Genomic DNA, 19,307 nt, shown 5'->3' with positions numbered 1-19,307 from the left:
ACAGATAAGAATTTTGTACGCACGTTTTTTTTTCTATATTGCGGCGACAATTATCCTCTTCCCCTCCAACCCACAATTCATGTGAACATCACTTCCTGTGCCGTGTAAAGGCCAATTCATACTTTTTGCGTCCGCGTGTTGGTCCACGTGATGTAAAAATCATCATCCGCCGCTGTGCGCGAATTGTCGCCTCTCCGCGGTCGCAGTTTTTGCGACCGCGCAGACCGAAGCCATATGAAGCGTGTCGACCACGCGTGCACCAGAGCAACAAAAAATATATAACAATGTCGCCTGCTTCGTCTCACTCGAGAGTGAAGAGATACCCTGGTATTCTTATCTTTATAACTCAAATTTAAAGGCATATAAAGATAGTCAGATGACTCAGAACTCCTAACGTGAACTACCGCCAATCGAACACGCTTTCGTGGGCTTGGACCAATGCGCACGTGTGGAACGCGCACAGACGTGAACCCCGAATTAACACCTTACCCGGTGGTTGTTTCTGGCAGGAGGGATGTGCGAAAGGAACCGCATGCCCAATTGCGGTCAGCGTGCAGTCTGCAGACGCGCAATGCGCAAAATATGAATTGCCTTAAGAAGCCAGACCTTTTTATTCAATCGCTGACTTTTCATTTTAAACAATTTTGTGGGCCATTGAGATGAATTGAATGACATTACCTTTTTTTTATTATTATTATTATTATTATTATTAACAGGGGCCCTGCTGCATACCTGGGCCCCGGTCCTTGAACCTGTGCGTTAATCCGGTTCCTAAAGCACCAAAGCAAAAGCCAGGGGTTGGGTTTGGCCCACATTTCTGAACCATCAAGCTGTGTGAAGAAAGTAAGCAAAACCGATGAATAATTCTGCAATTCTAGGAACACAGATAGAGGCTGGGGACTGATGAGGACAGATGATTTCATAGAAGAAGAAAAAAAAGAAAAAAGGAAAAGAAGAAGCAGGCCGAGGAACATGCAGAGGGCCTGAGATTGCATCTCTGCGCAGAATGCGGTTTTCTCCTCGTCCAAGTCGGGCCCTCAGGCATGGCCCGGTCTGCTTCTCCTGCTCCCTTCCTCCTTCTTACCGCCATATGGACACTCCAGATCTCATCGAGTCCTGCCTCCTTGTTCACTTTCAACGCACAATCTACAATCTTGGACGTGTTGACAGGAAATGATCGGCTATTTCTTTTTGTTCTGGAAGAAGAGTTTCCAATAGAGGGTAATCCCTCTTCCTGGACTCACCAATTCATTGATAAAGTCCACACTGCACACAGATCATATGAGGACATCTTTTTTTTTTTTTTTTAAATCACATGACAAAATGGGATTCATTTATTTTAAAGCGCCAAGTAGAAGCCCCTCCCCCTTTCTGTCCTTCACTCTCTTTCCTCTCATCCCGACCAGTCTGGGATTTTATCACGCTTGCTTTGGTCATTACATCACAAGTACGGAGCTGTTGGTATGGGGGAAATAAGGGATGAAAAAAGGAGGAGTGGAAAAAAGCGACAGATAAAATGTAGGTCAGTGGAGATGCGCTCGGGGCAGTTTCTCTCTCTCTACGGTCGTGTGTCTCTCTCTCTCTCTCTCTCTCTCTCTCCGTGGGCCGCAACGAAAGAGGCTAAGAGACCGGGGCTGCAAGTGGCTCCATCCCACACCTGCCTCGCTGCGACCTCGCACTGACTGACGGAAGCATCCGCGGCGTTCGCTCGCAGACGACCGCTCCAACGGCAGATGTTGAGCGCCGGGCGTGACGCTAACCCGCCGTGGCGGCGCGAGATCTTTTCAGCCTTCACCTTTCAACTTTTCTCATGTACTTCACACTTCCAAAACTCGGAAGTCACCAGGAGTCAGTGTGGGCTCCAGAGGTGACAGAACCTCCATCATATGGAAACACACATCGGGCTCCTGTCATCTATTCCACATCATCAGAAACCAAACCATGGAAACAGTTACTTTGCAAATTCACAAATGACAACAAATGAACGCAAAATGTCAGAAATTCACTTTCCACGAACGCACACCACTGGCATAATCATTGGTCTCCAAGGTACCGAGTATAACTTCCTGACGGTCACAATTGGTCATCCCTAAGGACACCGGAGACGAGTCGTGAAATCAGAGCTGCTCATAAGATCGTTAACTTGCACGTACATGAGATCAGCACCGTCACCGTTCCGTCCTCGGTGTCTTAAATGGCCTGCAACGGTGTATCGGTTGCAATTCAAGTTGGCAATCAGCAGTAATATAAAGGACTTTTGGTTGCAAAACAGCTGTAATTGCGAGTTCAACGCAATTGTCAGTTGAGGTATCGTACTGAGGGGCGTGTCTACGGTTTTGCTTACCTGATTGAGCTCGGAGCGGAATTTTTTTTTTAACTGCGCACTTGATGCAGCGCAATAATATGATAATGAAACAAATAAGCTTATTTTAAATTCACGTTTATCCGCTCAAAAGTGAACGTCATGTACTATCAAGAGAGGTTGTTTGATGCATTCATCTAAATGTTGGAGCTCTAAAAATGACCAAAGATGGATTGGTAGTTATAATTGACTCTCGGTCTATTTGAAATGAAATATTTGCGTCGTGCAGTTATCCAGTAGCAAACTGTGCTAAGAATCAATTTATTTAATATGATTGTTTTGTAGGTGGGCGACTGGTTAGCACATCTGCCTCGCAGTTCTGAGGCCGGGGGTTCAAATCCCGGCCCCGCCTGTGTGGAGTTTGCATGTTCCCCCCGTGCCCGGGTGGCTTTTCTCCGGGCGCTCCGGTTTCCTCCCACATCCCAAAAAGATGCGTGCCGGGTCGATGGAAGACTCTAAATTGCCTGTAGGTGTGAATGTGAGCGCGAACGGTTGTTTGTTTGCATGTGCCCTGCGATTGGCTGACGACCGGTTCGGGGCGTACCCCGCCTCTCGCCCTTAGATGGCCGGGGTTGGGCTCCAGCACGCCCGCGACCCGCGTGAGGAGAAGCGGCACAGGAAATGGATGATTGTTTTGTATGTACAGGATCTGACCCTAGCTGTAAAATGTGGCTGAAATTAGTTGGTATTTTTGTGAGATGATATCTGATGAGCCAAATCGTCACGAATCTCTTTCAGTCCAGGAGTGAGAAAATCTGACCACGATAAAGGTTTGACATGTTTTTGGGTGTGTGCATGTTTGAAAACAATCAACAGTATGTGCAGTACTGTGCCGATTAAATGTGGAGGGCGACGTATTAGTGCGCTCAGCCTGTGCGCGCGCGCGCGTGCGAGAGCGAGCGAGCGAGCGAGCGGGAGGGAGGGAGGAGCGTAAAGTGCTCGCGTCCAATGGGAGCTGGCGGGCAAAGCCTCTCCGCGCCAGCGCGCTCTTCCTCCCTCCCTCCCTCCCTCCCTCCCCCAGCCGGCAGAAAAGAGTGGAAGCCTCCCACCCCGGCGGCAGCGCAAATGTCACGCAAGCGAGCGCACAGCGACACGCCGAACGACCCCCGTCCGCCTCGCCGCGCCTCGCTCTGGGATTCTTTTAGCGCACAGGCCGCCTCCGATCAGGCCAGCCGGCGCTCGTCGACGCTCTTTTAGTTGTTGTTCTTGTTGTTGTTGTTATTATTTTTAACCGAGGATCTTGCCCGCCGAGACGCCCGCCCCCCCCCCCCCTTTTGATTTGAGCGTTTGTGTTTGTTTCTTCATGACTGCTGCTGTGGGAAGTGAGGCGCAACAGCAGCACCATGCGAGGTAAGAGCAACCGACTCCACGCACGCGCGCGCGCTCTGTCATGTTGGACGCTCAAAGTTTATTGGGGGAGATTTTAAAAAAAAAAAAAAAAAAACAACAACAAAAACAAACAACAACAACTGTCAAGTCATTTTTCGTCGCGATTCACAATGTGCAGAAGTTGATTCGCGCGCGTCAAAGGAGCAGGCGAACAAGTCCACGCGTCGCGCGACTGCAAATGAAAAGCGGCGCCCGATTCATCGCTTCGGTCAAATCCACGTCAGCTCGCCCGCGTGGCCGCCGGTCGGGGTGACGCGCAGGAAACAGCGAAGGGGTTCGTGCTGATTCGGGCCCGTGTCAAAAAAGCTCCTCGGATGTCGGGGCCACTTGTGCGGCGCTCCACTAACCCATTTCCCGTCCGAGAGGCGCCCGGCTTGTTCAAGTTCAACCTCGATGTCATGTCAGCTCTCTCTCTCTCTCTCTCTCTCTCTCTCTCTCTCTCTCTCTCTCTCTCTCACGCGCACAGACGCACGCACGCGCGCACAGGCCTGCGGACGTTCTCACTCGCCCATTTGTTTCTCATATTAGACTTTATATAAAACAGCGTTGTATATCGTGTATGCCTATTGACATATTTCTTCATATCCATTTGCGGATTTACTTATACTTACCCTTAATGGGCAATTTAGGATGAGGCCAAATTGCATCATGGAACGTTTGGAAAATGTGTCGCTGAATTTAGTCTCTCAGGCCAATTAGAAACGAAACTTCGCGGAGATATGCATAATCATCATTCAGTCCGATTGTTGTTGGTGTAATCGGTGAATGAATTCATTATTTGAATTTAAAAAATGCTGACATTGAATTATGTAAAGTCATGATGTAAAAAGAGTCACATAAAGTGGATTGTGATGTATATACACAATATATGGTTTATCTTCTTAATATATTTGATATATTTACCAATCATTAGTTGCGATCATATCTGCATATTACTTGATGCGGCATTACACTAAAATCCAAACCATGTCATTTAAAAATAAACCATAAATAACAGCGGCAATAATTCATTCCATTCCAAACATCATCCGAATATTAAATTCGAACTAATCCCCAAGAACTGCATCGAGAGTCCGCATCGTCTGTTTGCTGTCATGTTTTCTGTGTTGCGATTTTCTGCTGTCGCTTCGGGTCATCACCGACCTCGAGCCAGAAAAAGAGAAAGAAAAAAAACGGGCAAACTGTGGGTTCTGTCGTGCACCTTGCATTTTGGCCTTGCGACCACTCATGTGCATGGGAGGGGGCTTCGAGGGGGAGGCGGGTGGGGGGTTTTCTCCGGAAAGCTCCAGCTTTCACTTTGCAGCCACGGTTAGCAGAGGAGGCCCCCGAAGCGTCTCTCTCACCCCTCTTTCTCCATCTCTATCTCTCTCCATCTTCCTCTCTCGCTCTGCACGCCCGAAAGGGTTTTGTCAGATAGGATTAAATCAGTGTGGGCAGCGCGCCCCCCACTCTCAACCTGTGTGTGCGTCTCAGCTGTCCTTACATGGAAATGCGCTCACAACCGCAAGGTTATACAAAAATACAGTCCCCTCACGTGCCGCGGTAATTATCATTTAACAGTAGCCGCGACTTCTGAAGTTCCGACCGACTGTGATGCCAGGCCGGGACAGATAGGAGAGGGGAAAAAAATATCACCTGGGCCTTTTCCGCATTTCAGAAAATGCGGCAATGTGGCTTTGCAAGATGGTTTAGAAAGGAACATTTGCATTCAACGTGATGCTTGACCTTCAATATGAAGTTACAAGTAAACGAAGCCGTGTAAAAAAAAAAAAAAAAAAAAAAAAAAAAAAAAATCATCTCGTATGGGACGCGTTTGCATTTGCGTCAGACGGGTAAGCCGCCTCGATGCACGATAGGTCGGAGAGTTCGGCACGCGGTAGCCGAAGCAGCGGGAATCTTTGGGCGGGAGAGGGAAGGTCGAAGTGCAGTTTGCGTCAGTGATGTGTGTCAATCACAGTCTCCCACACTCCTTCTCAGCGGGAAAGAAGGGAACACGACGCAAGTTGGGGACAGGCTGAGGTCAAAGGTGTCACAACAGCACACCTGTGAGGTGTGCTGATGCTGTACGTATTGTACGCAAGCCATTTAGATGTGTGTATCTGTTCCCAGGCCATCAGACACACCGATAGCGTCACTTAACACACACACACACAGTCGGACACTACGCATGACGGCCTCGTGCCAATGCGAATTAGTCCCACCCTGTTTTGCCGCGGAGGCTCGTGCATCGATCTGTCCGATTCCGAAGCGCCCCGACATGGATTTTTCACCGAAGCCAACGGAAGCAGTCAGCTCAGATAAATCTATGGCGCGTCACTCGGATGACGTCGCTGGAAACCATAATGTAAGCAACATGTTCCCATTTCCCCTACAAGTCGAGCTGTACGCTGACAACCCAAATGGTGTCGGTGGAGCAGCGGAAGCACCCTAACTTGGACCGAAGGAGTAGTTTCACGTTCGAAACACCAAATCACCGATTACCTCTGCGACTGCTTGATTTCATGCCGCAGAAGACGCAATAGTCTGTTGTCGGACTCGGTTAGCGTCGATCGTGTTGTTTATTGTGCGTTTGTGCTGACTAATGGCGAGTGTTATGTAAGACGAGAGGAGAGATTACCCCGAGCCCGTGCAGGCCACAATCGCTAATCCCTCAACGCAGCCCCGACTGACTGAGCTTGGGCTCGGCCGCTGTCGCAACACGCACGCGGGACTCGTATCCCACTGGCAAGATACAAGCGGAGCCGATACCGCAGCCCACCCCTCCCGAGCGCGCTGCGTGCGTGTCTGTTGCCCGACGGCAGTCCTGTGGGCCCGCTGAGCCGCTATCATAGCTCATGTTTGTTTAGCATGTGCTCGGCATAGACTTCCATGTTGGTTTTACTCCGCTGTCGCTATCTCGGGGATATGAGGCGAACCGTGCCCCCCTTTTCTCCTCAGTCTCCTCCCCCCCCCCCCCCCCTCCCCTTTCAATCTAAATATACACAAAGCGTGGGCTATATGGTACACTCGAGTTTGTGTAGCCACTTTATCTAACGCCAGGAGGGATTTTCAGACCCAAACCACTCCTAAACTCTAAATCTGCCTGCAAGTCATAAGTCCTCTTATGCCAATTTTACTGATCCAGGAAGGGAGTTTGTCTCTGTAGAGCTACAAAAATATTCAATATTCACATTTTTCTCAGATTTGGAGTGAAGTTTGTTGGAGGCGCTCCTTAATCACAAACGTGTTGCTGGAAGAAAAGCTTTGGAGCGGAACCCCCCCCCCCCAAACAAATACAGACCAGCTGAACACCAAATGGTATTATTGTTTTTCATTACTATTTGTGTCAAAGCAGCTACAGAGAGCAAAGTTTTGAGACCGCAAATAGAGTACGAATGCAAACGTGGCCAGCAAATCAAAACTCTACAAGAAAAGAGCACCGAAAAGAAGAATGCTCAGTGGTGGGTTTCAGCAATTATTGTTTTGTTCTTCATTTCGACCAGATTATGTGTGAAATGATTTCATTTTCCGCACTTGTAGATGGAGAGCTGATTTGAAGTGAACAAATGTTAAAGCGGGCATTTCAAATCAGGCGATAAAAGAAAAAAGAAGGGAAGGAGAATGAGACTGAGATAAGAAAGGAGAGCAATTAAAAGATTGAAGGGTTATATAATAAAGTAAGCCCGCATGCGAGTGTGTCTGCCAAAAGTGTGCCTAAAGTGGAGGATATGCCGTTCATTCGGATGCGCCAAATAGACCTTAAGTCGAAACGGTAGACATACACACACGTACTGATCCAAGATCACGTGATCAGATTACATTTGCAAACCGTATTTGCCCTCAGCAGTGACGAGCGCCTGCACCCACAACGGCGGCATCCAAAGTCCACACTCGGAAACCGCCGCTTATCTAACACAAAATCAGATTACAGTACTCCGTTTACTGTACCTTTTGCGTCACGTTCACATTTCCACCTCTTGTTCTACCAATATGCATATCGACACATTGGAAATAAGACGGCCTCCCGTATGAAAAAGCGATTGAACTCCCTCACGTTACAAGTCGCGAGCAGATGCAATGAGTCGCTCCGTGTAATCTAAGAGTGTGAAGGTGTTGTGCTGGCAGGTGCGACACTTACACGTTGCAACAATAAGCCTGTGACTTAGCCAAGCGCATCTTTTCTTAATGACAAAGATTAGCCTGTTTTAGTGCTCGTAATCCCATTGAAGAGATTCTTATTAGGACTATCTTTCCTTCTCTTTATCCCCTTCTCTCTCTCTCGCTCCCTCTCTCTTCCTGTATCGCTCTCCCTTGAGCCACCTCACTTAGCGCAAGTGTGTGCGTGTGTGTGTGTGTGTGTCAGAGAGCTGTGAACAACCACCGCTGAGGACACACAGTTGCCGGCGATTGACATGAGGTCTCTTATCCATCCTTGGTAAAGGGAATGAAATTATGAAACCGAGACCGCCGCTCCTTTTACTCGCTCGACTCCAATTTAACGTTGGTAATGTATTCTGTTAAATCATGCCACTAGAGAGAGAGAGAGAGAGAGAGAAATGGAGAGAAAGCAGGTGAAGAGCAGAAGCAGGCTGTGTGCGAGTCTTTGTGATCAATTTTGCCTCTGCGAGAGATGCCCCTGGGGCCACTTTGGGGAGAACCTTGTTAGGCTGAGTTAAATTGTTGCCCGAGGCGAGCTATTAGCGGCCCTCCCTGAGAGGACGCACACTCGCACACGCCCGCGCACATTTCGCAGGCTCCTGCACTTAAACAGAAACGCACACGCATGCATTCAAACGCTCACATCGGCTCCTCTCGTTCATATGCTCGCGTTCACTCTGGCTTCGCTCGCAGGAATACAAAACCGCACGCAGCCGCCGTGGAAGAATCCGAACTTCAGGCAGTCAAGTGTAAAAAGATTCAGTTAGTGGAGAGAGAAAAAAAAAAAAAAAAGATGGCTTTCACAGTCACACTTAAGTGTGAAAAGAAAAAATCAAGAGTTCAACCAAAGTACGACAAATACCTTGGCGAAATCACTTAAGGGTTATGTGGGCTGCGTGCAACTTTATTGTGCGCTATTTTACTAAGCGCGTTTCGATTGCTTGTGATGTCTCCATTGAAGCCGACCGATAGATTTCACGCAAAATACGTTCAACTGAGCGCAATGAAAGACAAAACTAACAATCTGTTCGAGTAGATTCAAGTTGTTTTGCCAAGAAATAACAAGTATGGCGTTTGAAAGGGGATACACAAGCATCGCTGTAAGGCAGTAGAATCGCGGGAATTCTCCCTGCAGCCAATCAGCAAACACAGCACAATGACACTCAAGTTTCGATTCAATGAAAAGTACTGCAGGTGGAGTATATTGTCGTCATGAACATAATGAGAGTGAAACCACAATTTGACAACAATGGCTGTCAGAGATAGATGGTAAACATTCTCGGGTACCTTGAAAAGTGCTAGATTATTCAAAGTAATTATTATTGCTATAAATGCGAGAGTCACCTGAGATGCATCGTTCGGCTGAAAGTGTGCAGGTATTATTAAGTGTTCCATAAACGGATGCAGTAAACTTCCTCTCTTCTTTCGTTTTTTTTCCGCGCTCGGTAATTCTGAAAACAATCTGCTAGAGTTGCATTTACCGGCTTGCCCGCTCGGTCCTTACACCTTAAATAAGAAATTAAGACTTTTCGTCTTTGACCGCATGTCCCTCCCTTCTTCTCTATTCGTCTCTCCAGCCTCTTTGGCTTCGCTGGGATAGCCACCTTTTTCTCTCCCTTCCCCCTTCAAAGACAGACACACAATCACACGTACACACACTGCCATCTACAATTAGACTCAAGAGAAACACCATAGGAGGAGCGTTGAAGGAGGATGAGGACATGGCCAACGCCAACAAACATTATTTTCCCACCGCAGGAGGGAAGGACCTCACTCAGTGTGTGTAAACATTTTCTCCTGCGTGTTCGTTGCCTCAATCCAAGCAAAATGTGCACACGAGCACTCCGTCGGCGTTGCGGCTCAGCTTAGTGCGCGCACATGCGCTTGCGCTGACGTGAGTACCGAGTCATGACGGCGAGCGGTAAAAGACAGAGCTTCGAGCCATGTGTGTGTGTGTGTGTGTGTGTTGTCCGTCTGTCTCCGTGTGTGTACATTCTCATGGCTGACTTCGGGACTGTAATGGCCAGATGCAGACCTCTCACGCTCGTTCCACTCTGATGCGTTCGCTCGGTCCTTAAGGAAAGGTCAAAGGCTGTCAGGGTCCTACGGGTCACCGAAGGGCACGAGTGTTCGCCTGTGTGTGATTGTGTACAGTGACCATGAGAGGCAGATGGGCAGACTCGATGCGTGCGTGTGTGTGCGTGTGTGTGTGTGCGTGTGGGCAGGGGTTGGGTTTACCCTGTGGATTTTTTCCCACGCCACTTCTCCCCTTATCCATCTGAGGACACATGCCCCATTTGGGTGGGAGACAGTGTGTGTCTTGGGAGGGGAAGGGGTTAAGCATAGAATGTCGTACTGTCATGTCTGCTTTTTCAAAAGCAGTTCACTGTCGTTTATGCATTCAAGCATATTTGAATGTGTTGCAAATTGTGTGCGTGTGTGTGTGTGTGTGTGTGTGAGTGAGTGTGAGAATCGATGCACTGGGTAACAGCCAGTGGCCCCCTTCTGTTCCCTCTCTGTGGCGTCCAATCACACTGCAGCACAATAGTCTTTGAACAAACTGCAGCTGATCCCAGACCTGCTATCTGAGCAATTACCCAGGGTGCTTTGCGGCTGCATGGCAAGCTGGACAAGCTCATGCCCTCTGACACACAGCATGGGGATGGTGGGGGGCGGTGTGGGGGGTGGGGAGGGGGGTTCTCTACTGTTTGTACATTTGTGCTTGAAGACAGTTGGGCTCGGTTTGATGACGACGGATTTTTTCGGGCGTTGTGACAAGCAATATGCATGTAAAGCGCTTAACAAACAGACCACCACCCAATGGAAGTTTTCTGCTACATTTTAAGTTTCATCCACCAGCAAAATCTTGAACTGAAATTCTATTTGTAACCATGAATTTTTAAATTCACTGTTTGACAATGAACTGAAAAAAATAGTAATGTGCATTATTATTTCTAAACTGAGATGTCAAATTATAGTTATTTACATTCCTGAACAGAAAAAAATGTTTTGAGGTTGAATTCTGTTTAATTTCTCCAAGAAGCCGAGTGATCTGGCTTAAATTAAAAAAATAAATAAATAAAATTAAAGGTGAATTCCTCATTCCTGTTCAAAATTTTTAAATGTTGAGAGTTCATTAAAAATGAAAGAGTTTGTGTTAAAGCGCGAGCAGATGCTGGATGGTCTCTAGGCAAATACGTAGTGGGGGGGAGTGGGGGGGTTGGGGGGGGGGTCTCGTAAATGTGTCCAATTACTGTAGATGCTGCAACAGTGTGACAAAGACATGTTTGGCGGCGGGGGTGGGACCCCAGGCGGGGCGGGCGGGGGGGGCATTGCTGCTGTGTGGCATTATGATAATTGTTGTAACACACAGCAGGCTGCACACACACACACACAACTGGTTTCAAGCCTTGCGTTAGCATTTCACTTGGTGGGAATATGACTTAAGCGCATACAGGAGTATATTGTTGGTACATACAGTCGGCCCCCGACACACATTTGCGGTTCAGCAATCGTAAGCTCACCCTCACGCTGATTTTTTTCTTCTTCTCCAGAACCCAACCAGCAGAAATTCCCGCCGACTTGTGATTTTCTATGATGTGATAAAAAAGTCAGAATGTCTTTTTTCACAGCAAAATACTATTTACAGTATGCATGTATGTACTTTGCGAGAACAGTTCTGAAGTGACGGTTGTTAAAATATCCTGTAGCGTCGGGTATAGGCTCGTGTTCATCTATGAGGTCGCGCAACGAGCGCTAGCACAGTCGGATGTCAAGCCACCTTGAACGCAGCGCCAAGCTAATTTGCTCAAGAAAAACGTCAATCACTTTACCTAAAGGAATTTAATGTCCATTCATCACCTGAATGCGAGATCCACCAAACAACTGATGTTTACGCTTATAAAATCCCTCTTTTCAAGATATCAGCGCTAGCAGCAGGCTAGCTAGTTAGCAGCTAGCTGGGTGCAGAGGTTGAGGAGGAAAGTCGTTTTTTTTTTTGTTTTTTTTTTTTAAGCGCTTATTTTTATAGTTTGTGGTGTATTTGTGGTCTAAACTTACAACTTTTCAGGGGGCGTCAATTATGCGCAGAAGTTTGGTAATTGCGCCCTGGCTCGGCCCCTGTCCCCCGCGGGGGTCCGCTCGGTTTGATTTGGGTGGGATGTATAGGAATGAAGGGGGCGTTGTATGTAAGGTCAGTGTAGTTTAGCAGAGGAACTAGAATTAAAAAAATTCCTACAGTATATCACAAATTCACAGTGTTCGGATGCCGTGACAGAAAAACGCAGACGTCTGAGTCAGAAGGAGGCAAAGAACACGAGCAGTATGAAAGTGACTGAAAATGAGTTGGTTAAGAAGAGCACGTAGTCCACGGCTCTTCACGGAGTTTTAGATGCAAGTAAGACGACGTGCTGCTCAAGTCCATTTGAATCCAGAGGCAGAGGAGCATTTGCTTGATTTTAATGGGACAGTAAGATGTGCAAACATGAGAGGAGACACAGGGGAGATAACCCGAGCAGCATTCTTATGCGATATTCCCAGACGTGTGACTTAATTCACTCAGCAATCACAGCAGCAGAAGTTTTTGCAGTGTTTTTCATCATCGGCGGACGGGAAGAAAACGCTCGTTCCTCTCTCGGCTTTATGAGACGAGTTCTGCCGTGAGATGGAAATAGATCATGAAATACAGAAACTGAGATGATTTCCAAGTCACACAGCCACTTACAAGCGTGGAGGAACACTCAGAGACGTGCGGCAATGTCAAACAGACTGAAGTGGAAGGGATGGCGAATAGTGATAACATAATTCAGTGTGTGTAAGACATCTAAGGCCGGCACCAGACTTCACGTTCACATTTAACGAGCCGCTTCGGGGGAGGGAAGCAGAAAGTGTCGGTTTCCTTCAGTCTCCCTCAAGATACCTCGTTAACTTGGAAAGAAACAATTCATATTTTCAATATTGTGGAAACACCACCCGCAGTCATCCTCAACGAATCAACCCCTGGGAGCTCGGGAGTTTTGTTTGCCTTACTGAAGTGTCTCACGCTGGCAAAAGTTCGGATGGAAAGTGAGATCTAGCGAGTGTTCCATTACACGGGACACGACAGCAGCAAGCGCGAGCGTTATTCTCGATTGTGTCTTTGTGTTGCTCTGGGTGTTTTTCTTGTTTTGGGGCCATCCCGCAGGCTGAAGAAATGAAACATGCATGTCCAGTCTGCCTCTTCCCAACAACACACACACACACACACACACAAGCTTAAAATGTACAGTAACACCTAGTGGACTGCATTTGCTGTGGCATGATGAATCTGGAAACACAAGTCATGTCACATAGTTCATAACCACTAATGAGTGTGTTTGTGTGTTATAAGATGAAATATTGTAATGATAGCGGCGGCAACATGCTGCTTTTTTTTCTTCCGTTCCTGGTAGCGCACTGGAGGTAATTAGCACTCTATTTAAAGAGGGGCAGCCCAGGAAATACACAGGAGAACCTCACTTCATTAAAAATCAATTATGATCACGCACGTGCTGGTGTAATATAGTCCTCATGGCCACAATCAGTTACACACGCACACACGTGCAGAGTTAACAGCACAACTATCTGGCCTTGTTATTTGGAAAGTGGTCTTTCTTTTTCTCTCGTGAGCTTGCGACTGATCCTCCTCTTAGCTGAGGAATCGCCAGCATTGCAGTCCTGCTCTTACGTAACAACCTCAGGATAAACACTCACACTCAGAGTAGTCAACAGAGCTGTCAGTCACTCGGCTCAGGCCGCCTTCTCCACCCACTCCGGAGAGGAGAGCTCACCAGGAGCAAGTCACACAGTTACTTCTGAGTTATCACAAAACATTCCTGCATCCACCTCTATATCAGATATTGTACCGCAGCAAAATGACACAGAGTTTTGCTTGGCACGGGCCACAAACCCTGTCGTGACGTTTGGCGGAAATAGGCAGTAGAACTATAGGGAGACTGCCGCAATCTAAAATCTAGAACTGAATAAGCCTTTTGCTTTAAACGTGAAACGTCAGCAACAAACAAGAACAGAGTCCAATTGCATCGATTCAACCTTTGCGGCTTACCGTGACCAGGAATGTCTGAGAATCTACACGGATAACAGGCAGAATAGTTTTTATATCATGTAGCTCCCTCATACAGGGAGAAAAACATACTTTTTTTTGCATCATACATGTCTGGAAAGAGAGCTTGGACTTTTTGCCTTCAAGTTATACTTTGTAGAAATTCGCTAAATTGGTGTCTGTGTAAAAACCAGTATAACCTGTCAAAGCAATAAGAACCTCCCTTTGAGCGCATAAAAACCTCAATTCTGCTATAATCCACCAGCGCACTTGAAGTATAACAATAAGCAGAAAGCAAGTATTGTTTTGGAGAAGAAGTGGGAGTCCTTTGCTCGAACAATTCCCAAATCCTCAACAGCTGCGATAGAAAGAGACAAACAGGACACTCGATGACATCACTTCCTTTAAGAGTGTGACGGCTTAGCACATCATCGCTGTGACAGCCAGACGAGTGCAGCGAGTGGGTGGTCACCCTGGCAACAGCAATACTGTCATGACCGTATCTCTATATCCTACCTGACAGTCCCCGCTGGCAAGGCGCGCATCGCACGCACACGGCCGACAATGCGCACACCCACACGCACACGCGCCACACACGCACTTCACTTTATTTGTGGAAAAACTCGCTGCGACACAAACGCTCGCTGAAACAATACTCATGCCCACACGTCCGTGCTCCTTTGGGCATAATTGTGTAGTACAAAGAGGAGTACAAGCTCCCATGGGCTAAGAAGACGTACAGTGAATATACATGTATGTATACTGTAATCACTGGAGCAGAGCTGTCAACACTTGCTCATCTATGGTAGACGCAAACCTTTGCAGGAAAGCAACAGAAAGCTGTGCATACGTCCACATCGCAGCAGCAAATGGAAACAGCAGAAATGAATGTACAACGTAGATGAGACGTTTATTGTTGCTAACGAATCTGTACGGTCCCAGACGCAAACTGACCCGTTTCCTATAAGTGTCTCACGGGCCTCGTTCATCGACTTCCCCCACGCACGCGTCGTCTGCGTCGTCCCAGTCTGGTGCCGTGCTCTGAGCCGTTTTGAAGACAGTTGGGCGGAAATGGGTGGAAATGGGTCAGGCCTTGAGCTGCACCACAACTCACAGCATGAGCGGTGCTAGATTTACTGGGGAGAAAAAAAAGCTTCAGCCCTCCGTCATTGGTTCACCCGCAGACTATCGGGTGCAAAGCGACAAAATCATCTGTTGTTTGACTCGTACATTTTGCAAACTCTTTACCAGCACACAATATATATATATATATATATATTTTTTTTTTAAATCAATAACACTGTCTTTACAACACACCATTTCACCATGTTCATTTTTGTGAAAAATAATGACATTGATTTACACAGCGGATCCGAAAGTTAGCAAACGGCGATTCGGGTAAACTATTGTTGTGCACCGCATCGATGCAAAATGACGGCATCACCGCATCTGCACACCCGCGGGTTGGAGCGGTAAAACCACTCGAGGTGTGAGTGTACAGTGTAGTGTTGAGAGCAGTCTGTAACTAACTACTCACTCGCTTAGACAGACAGAACTGTCCCCAGTGATCCGCATACAGGATTATCCAATTACACACACTGCACACTCATTCCTACGTAAGGCTATATTAATTTGTGAACACCTATCAAATGAAACATGCTGGATAAACAGTATGGACTGATTGACTTACTAGCTTTTTCATTGGACTTCACCTTCACAACGTAGTAAGAGTTCATAAAGAGCTGTTTCAAAACTACCCAGTAGGTTGCTACCACCACCATCAGAGAAGTATGATTTCTTGTCATTTGCAGTGCACCGTGAGCATTTTGAGCAACATTTAGTGGGTCATTTGTTTAACCCATGCACATGGCACGTGGATCCATTTGGGTTATTGATGCATTTCCAGCAAATCAAACAAAATTTGTCAAATTTCCGTTGAACTGAACAACGGTGAGTGGACATCTTAGCAGCGTTTAAGACAGTGTTCAGCACCGCCAGCTTGTTGGGAAATAATTTAGGATTAGTTCGGCCGCATAATCTCTTTAGAGAGTGTGCAATCTCAGCAGACAGACCTGCCTGTCACTGCATACATCTACCTATCACTTAACAGGAAGTGCAGCTTTCGCTTTCCATAGACGATGGATGATAGGCTCAGATACACGAGCAACAGGTGCCGCTTGTGTGTTGCAGTGAAATACTGTGCCTTTGGTTTTGGCTGTACATGGAGCTGCCTATACACAGTGAGTAACATTTTAAAAGGAAATGTAATACATTTTGATTTTAAAAGCACGTCAAGTATAGTTAAATAGGTATGTGGGTGGATGATTAAGGAAAGGCTTAGATGTGAAAAAGTGGTAGAAATTTTGATCGTTTGAGTGAAAAGTGGTCAGCAGTGATGGAACATTTTTTTTTCTTTTTTTAATTATGGGCAACATTAACAACCCGCAGGGGTGTTTCCTTTAAGTGGAAGACGAGAGATGAGAGCCACAATTAGTGCAGCGTTGTCGCCGAGGTGTTTGAGTGTGTGCTTGGGAGCGTGCGTGCGGTCTGCCATGTCGCAGTCATTAAGAGAAACTCCTGCAAAGACATACAGAAGGTCTACATGTCACACTGCCCTTGTGAAGGTGTTTTCATAACTCTGAGACATTCTGTAGTACACACACACACACACACGCGCGCGCACGCGCACGCACGCACTGCCACTTCACTGCGCTCTTACAGCCAACTAGGTTACGTGCATTTTCTTTTTTTTACCCTCCAATAAGACCATCGACTGAGGTTCTAAAAATATGTACGCTGAAGTGACCAAGTTAAGCTTTGTGCAGTTTGTCCTCTCACTGTGCTTTACTTCAGCTAACATTTTAAAGTCTTTCTTTGTACGCCTTGCTCTGCTTGCAGCCCAAATCGAAGTTATACCATGCAAAATCTGCGGAGACAAATCATCTGGGATCCACTACGGAGTCATCACATGTGAGGGATGTAAGGTAAGACTTCATCAAGTGGGAGACAACACAACATCACAAAAGTCGTTTGTCTGTTTTGTTCAGATACCTGTGAGTCAGTCTTCATGCATTGTGTTGACGTGTAATCAGGGATTCTTCAGAAGGAGTCAGCAGAACAATGCGTCCTACTCCTGCCCCCGCCAGAGGAACTGCCTCATCGACAGAACAAACCGCAACCGGTGCCAACACTGCCGCCTTCAGAAGTGTCTCGCCCTAGGAATGTCCAGAGATGGTGAGGCCATTTTCATCTACACCGGACTTGGATCCTGTACGTGAAATGAACATTGCAGACATGTAAATGCTCAAGTCGTAATTTATCTATCGGGCTGGGATAAAACTCCTCCTCAATCTTAATTCTCCAACTTCAACATTTTGGACAATTCTATATTTCCAATTTTGGGGAACAATTTGCGGAAAACCTTTTGCTGTTCCAGCATGACTGTGCCCCATCGGGTGGGTGGCTGAGTGAATTGAGTAAGGAAGAACTTGACTCAATCCCACCAAAGACCTTTAGGATGAAATAGAACGGATATTGCGAACCAGGCCAACATGAGTGACCTTGGACCACATAAACATTCCCACAGACAAAGTCCAAAATGCAAGGACAAAATGTGAATATTCACTATATGAAGCTTTGTTGTTTTGATATTGTTCATTGAAAAATGTCTCTCTCTCGCTCTCTCTTTCTCTCTCACTCTTTTGTGATGTTGTTAGCGGTTAAGTTTGGCCGCATGTCCAAGAAACAACGTGACAGTCTGTATGCAGAGGTCCAAAAGCACCAAGCACGACTACAGGAGCAGCGGCAGCAACAGACCGGAGAAGCAGAAGCTTTGGCACGTGTCTACTCATCTAGCCTAACCAATGGACTGTCAACCCTCAACCATGAGATTGGGGGCACTTATGCCAACGGTCATGTCATCGACCTGCCCAAGGGTGCCCACAGCAATGGCGCCGGACTTCCAGGGGGCTACTATGGGATGGATTCCACCCAGCCGTCTCCAGACCAGTCGGGTTTGGACATGTCAGGCATGAAGCACATTAAACAGGAGCCGGTGTACGACCTGACGCCGGTACCCAACCTGTTCAGCTACGGAGGCTACCAGGACAGTCAACTGGGACACAACAACGTCAGCATGGGAGAACTAGGTAACGATTACGTCATCGCCAGAGAGCACGTAGCCATCATTTGAAATTTCCACAATCCAGTCCTGCAGGGAGAATGTGTATCAGAATGATCATCTTGGAGCAGAACGGATGACAAAATAGCAAATTGCTGACACATTCACAAATGCTCTAATCGCTTATATACAATAGCAACCTACTAACTACTAATACATGCATACAGACCAAGTGTAAACACACGTGCCACACGGACACCTCTGTAGCCAATGTATATGTAATTTAGCAAATGGATGACTTTACTGAGTGTTAAGCAGATACTGAATTGACTTACCTCCTTTCCTCCAGACCGCATCGCTCAGAATATCATCAAGTCTCATCTGGAAACATGTCAGTACACCTCAGAGGAGCTGCAGCAGTTGGCCTGGCAGACGCACTCCTACGAGGAGGTCAAAATGTATCAGAGCAAGGTGAGCTTTTTGTTTTGATTTTGACATCATCCCCATGTTGGATGTGCTCAATTTGGACTTTAGAATTTCCTGTGTAGTTTTCTGCTATAATGACATGCATTGTACACTTGAATGAAACGTCACTTATTTCATCTTCTTCATGAACAATGAATGGCATGCAATAGGAGTATGTACTGATTTTAAATCACAAGTATGTAATGGCATGAATAAAAGGGACATACGCTACCTGTCTCGATCCAAGTAACAAATGTGCTGTGCTTTAGCCTCGGGACGTGTTGTGGCAGCAGTGCGCCATTCAGATCACACATGCGATCCAGTATGTGGTAGAGTTCGCCAAGCGCATCTCAGGGTTTATGGAGCTGTGTCAAAATGACCAAATTCTCCTGCTCAAATCAGGTGAGTTCGCTTCTATTGCCCTTTTCGAGGACTTTTCACGCCGCACTTGCTCAGCGGGAAAGGCCCGCGGGGCAGCGCGCAAGGACAACGCCATCCCGGTCCAACCAATGCCGACCATCCCCAGATTTGGAGGTTCGGACGTAGCCTAACATAACATAAAGCTTTGCTTATTTTAAGAAGCAGCTAATAAAAAAAAACATTTAAAAAAAGGAATGTGTGCATCCCATATTAATTTCACATCAGGATCTCGGAGTTAATAAGCTCATTCGCGAGTTATAGTTCCATGAAGAACGCGTCGAAGTGTAGTTCAGGAAGACGGGGAGCATTTTGAAAGCCTCCTAACGACACATCTC

The 19,307-nt window shown here is 46.9% G+C and overlaps 1 protein-coding gene across 2 annotated transcripts in view; it reads left to right on the top strand.

Moving 5' to 3' along the window:
- The first annotated feature begins 3,397 nt into the window (after nucleotides 1-3,397).
- Nucleotides 3,398-19,307, top strand: part of rorb (RAR-related orphan receptor B) — a 24,069-nt gene continuing 8,159 nt past the window's right edge. Inside the window, exons 1-6 of one of the 2 annotated variants that reach the window (XM_061671439.1) lie at nucleotides 3,398-3,712; nucleotides 16,866-16,951; nucleotides 17,060-17,201; nucleotides 17,684-18,115; nucleotides 18,437-18,558; nucleotides 18,822-18,954. In XM_061671439.1, coding sequence (XP_061527423.1) covers nucleotides 3,706-3,712; nucleotides 16,866-16,951; nucleotides 17,060-17,201; nucleotides 17,684-18,115; nucleotides 18,437-18,558; nucleotides 18,822-18,954 — 922 coding nt within the window. In that variant the 5' untranslated portion in view covers nucleotides 3,398-3,705. Of the gene's footprint in view, nucleotides 3,713-15,482; nucleotides 16,208-16,865; nucleotides 16,952-17,059; nucleotides 17,202-17,683; nucleotides 18,116-18,436; nucleotides 18,559-18,821; nucleotides 18,955-19,307 lie in introns of those variants that run through there. The other variant, XM_061671438.1, reaches the window with a different exon arrangement.

The sequence above is a fragment of the Phycodurus eques genome, chromosome 3 (genome assembly GCF_024500275.1).
Source record: "Phycodurus eques isolate BA_2022a chromosome 3, UOR_Pequ_1.1, whole genome shotgun sequence".
NCBI classification, from domain to species: Eukaryota; Metazoa; Chordata; class Actinopteri; order Syngnathiformes; family Syngnathidae; genus Phycodurus; species Phycodurus eques.
This window is presented reverse-complemented; position numbering and strand designations above follow the sequence as displayed.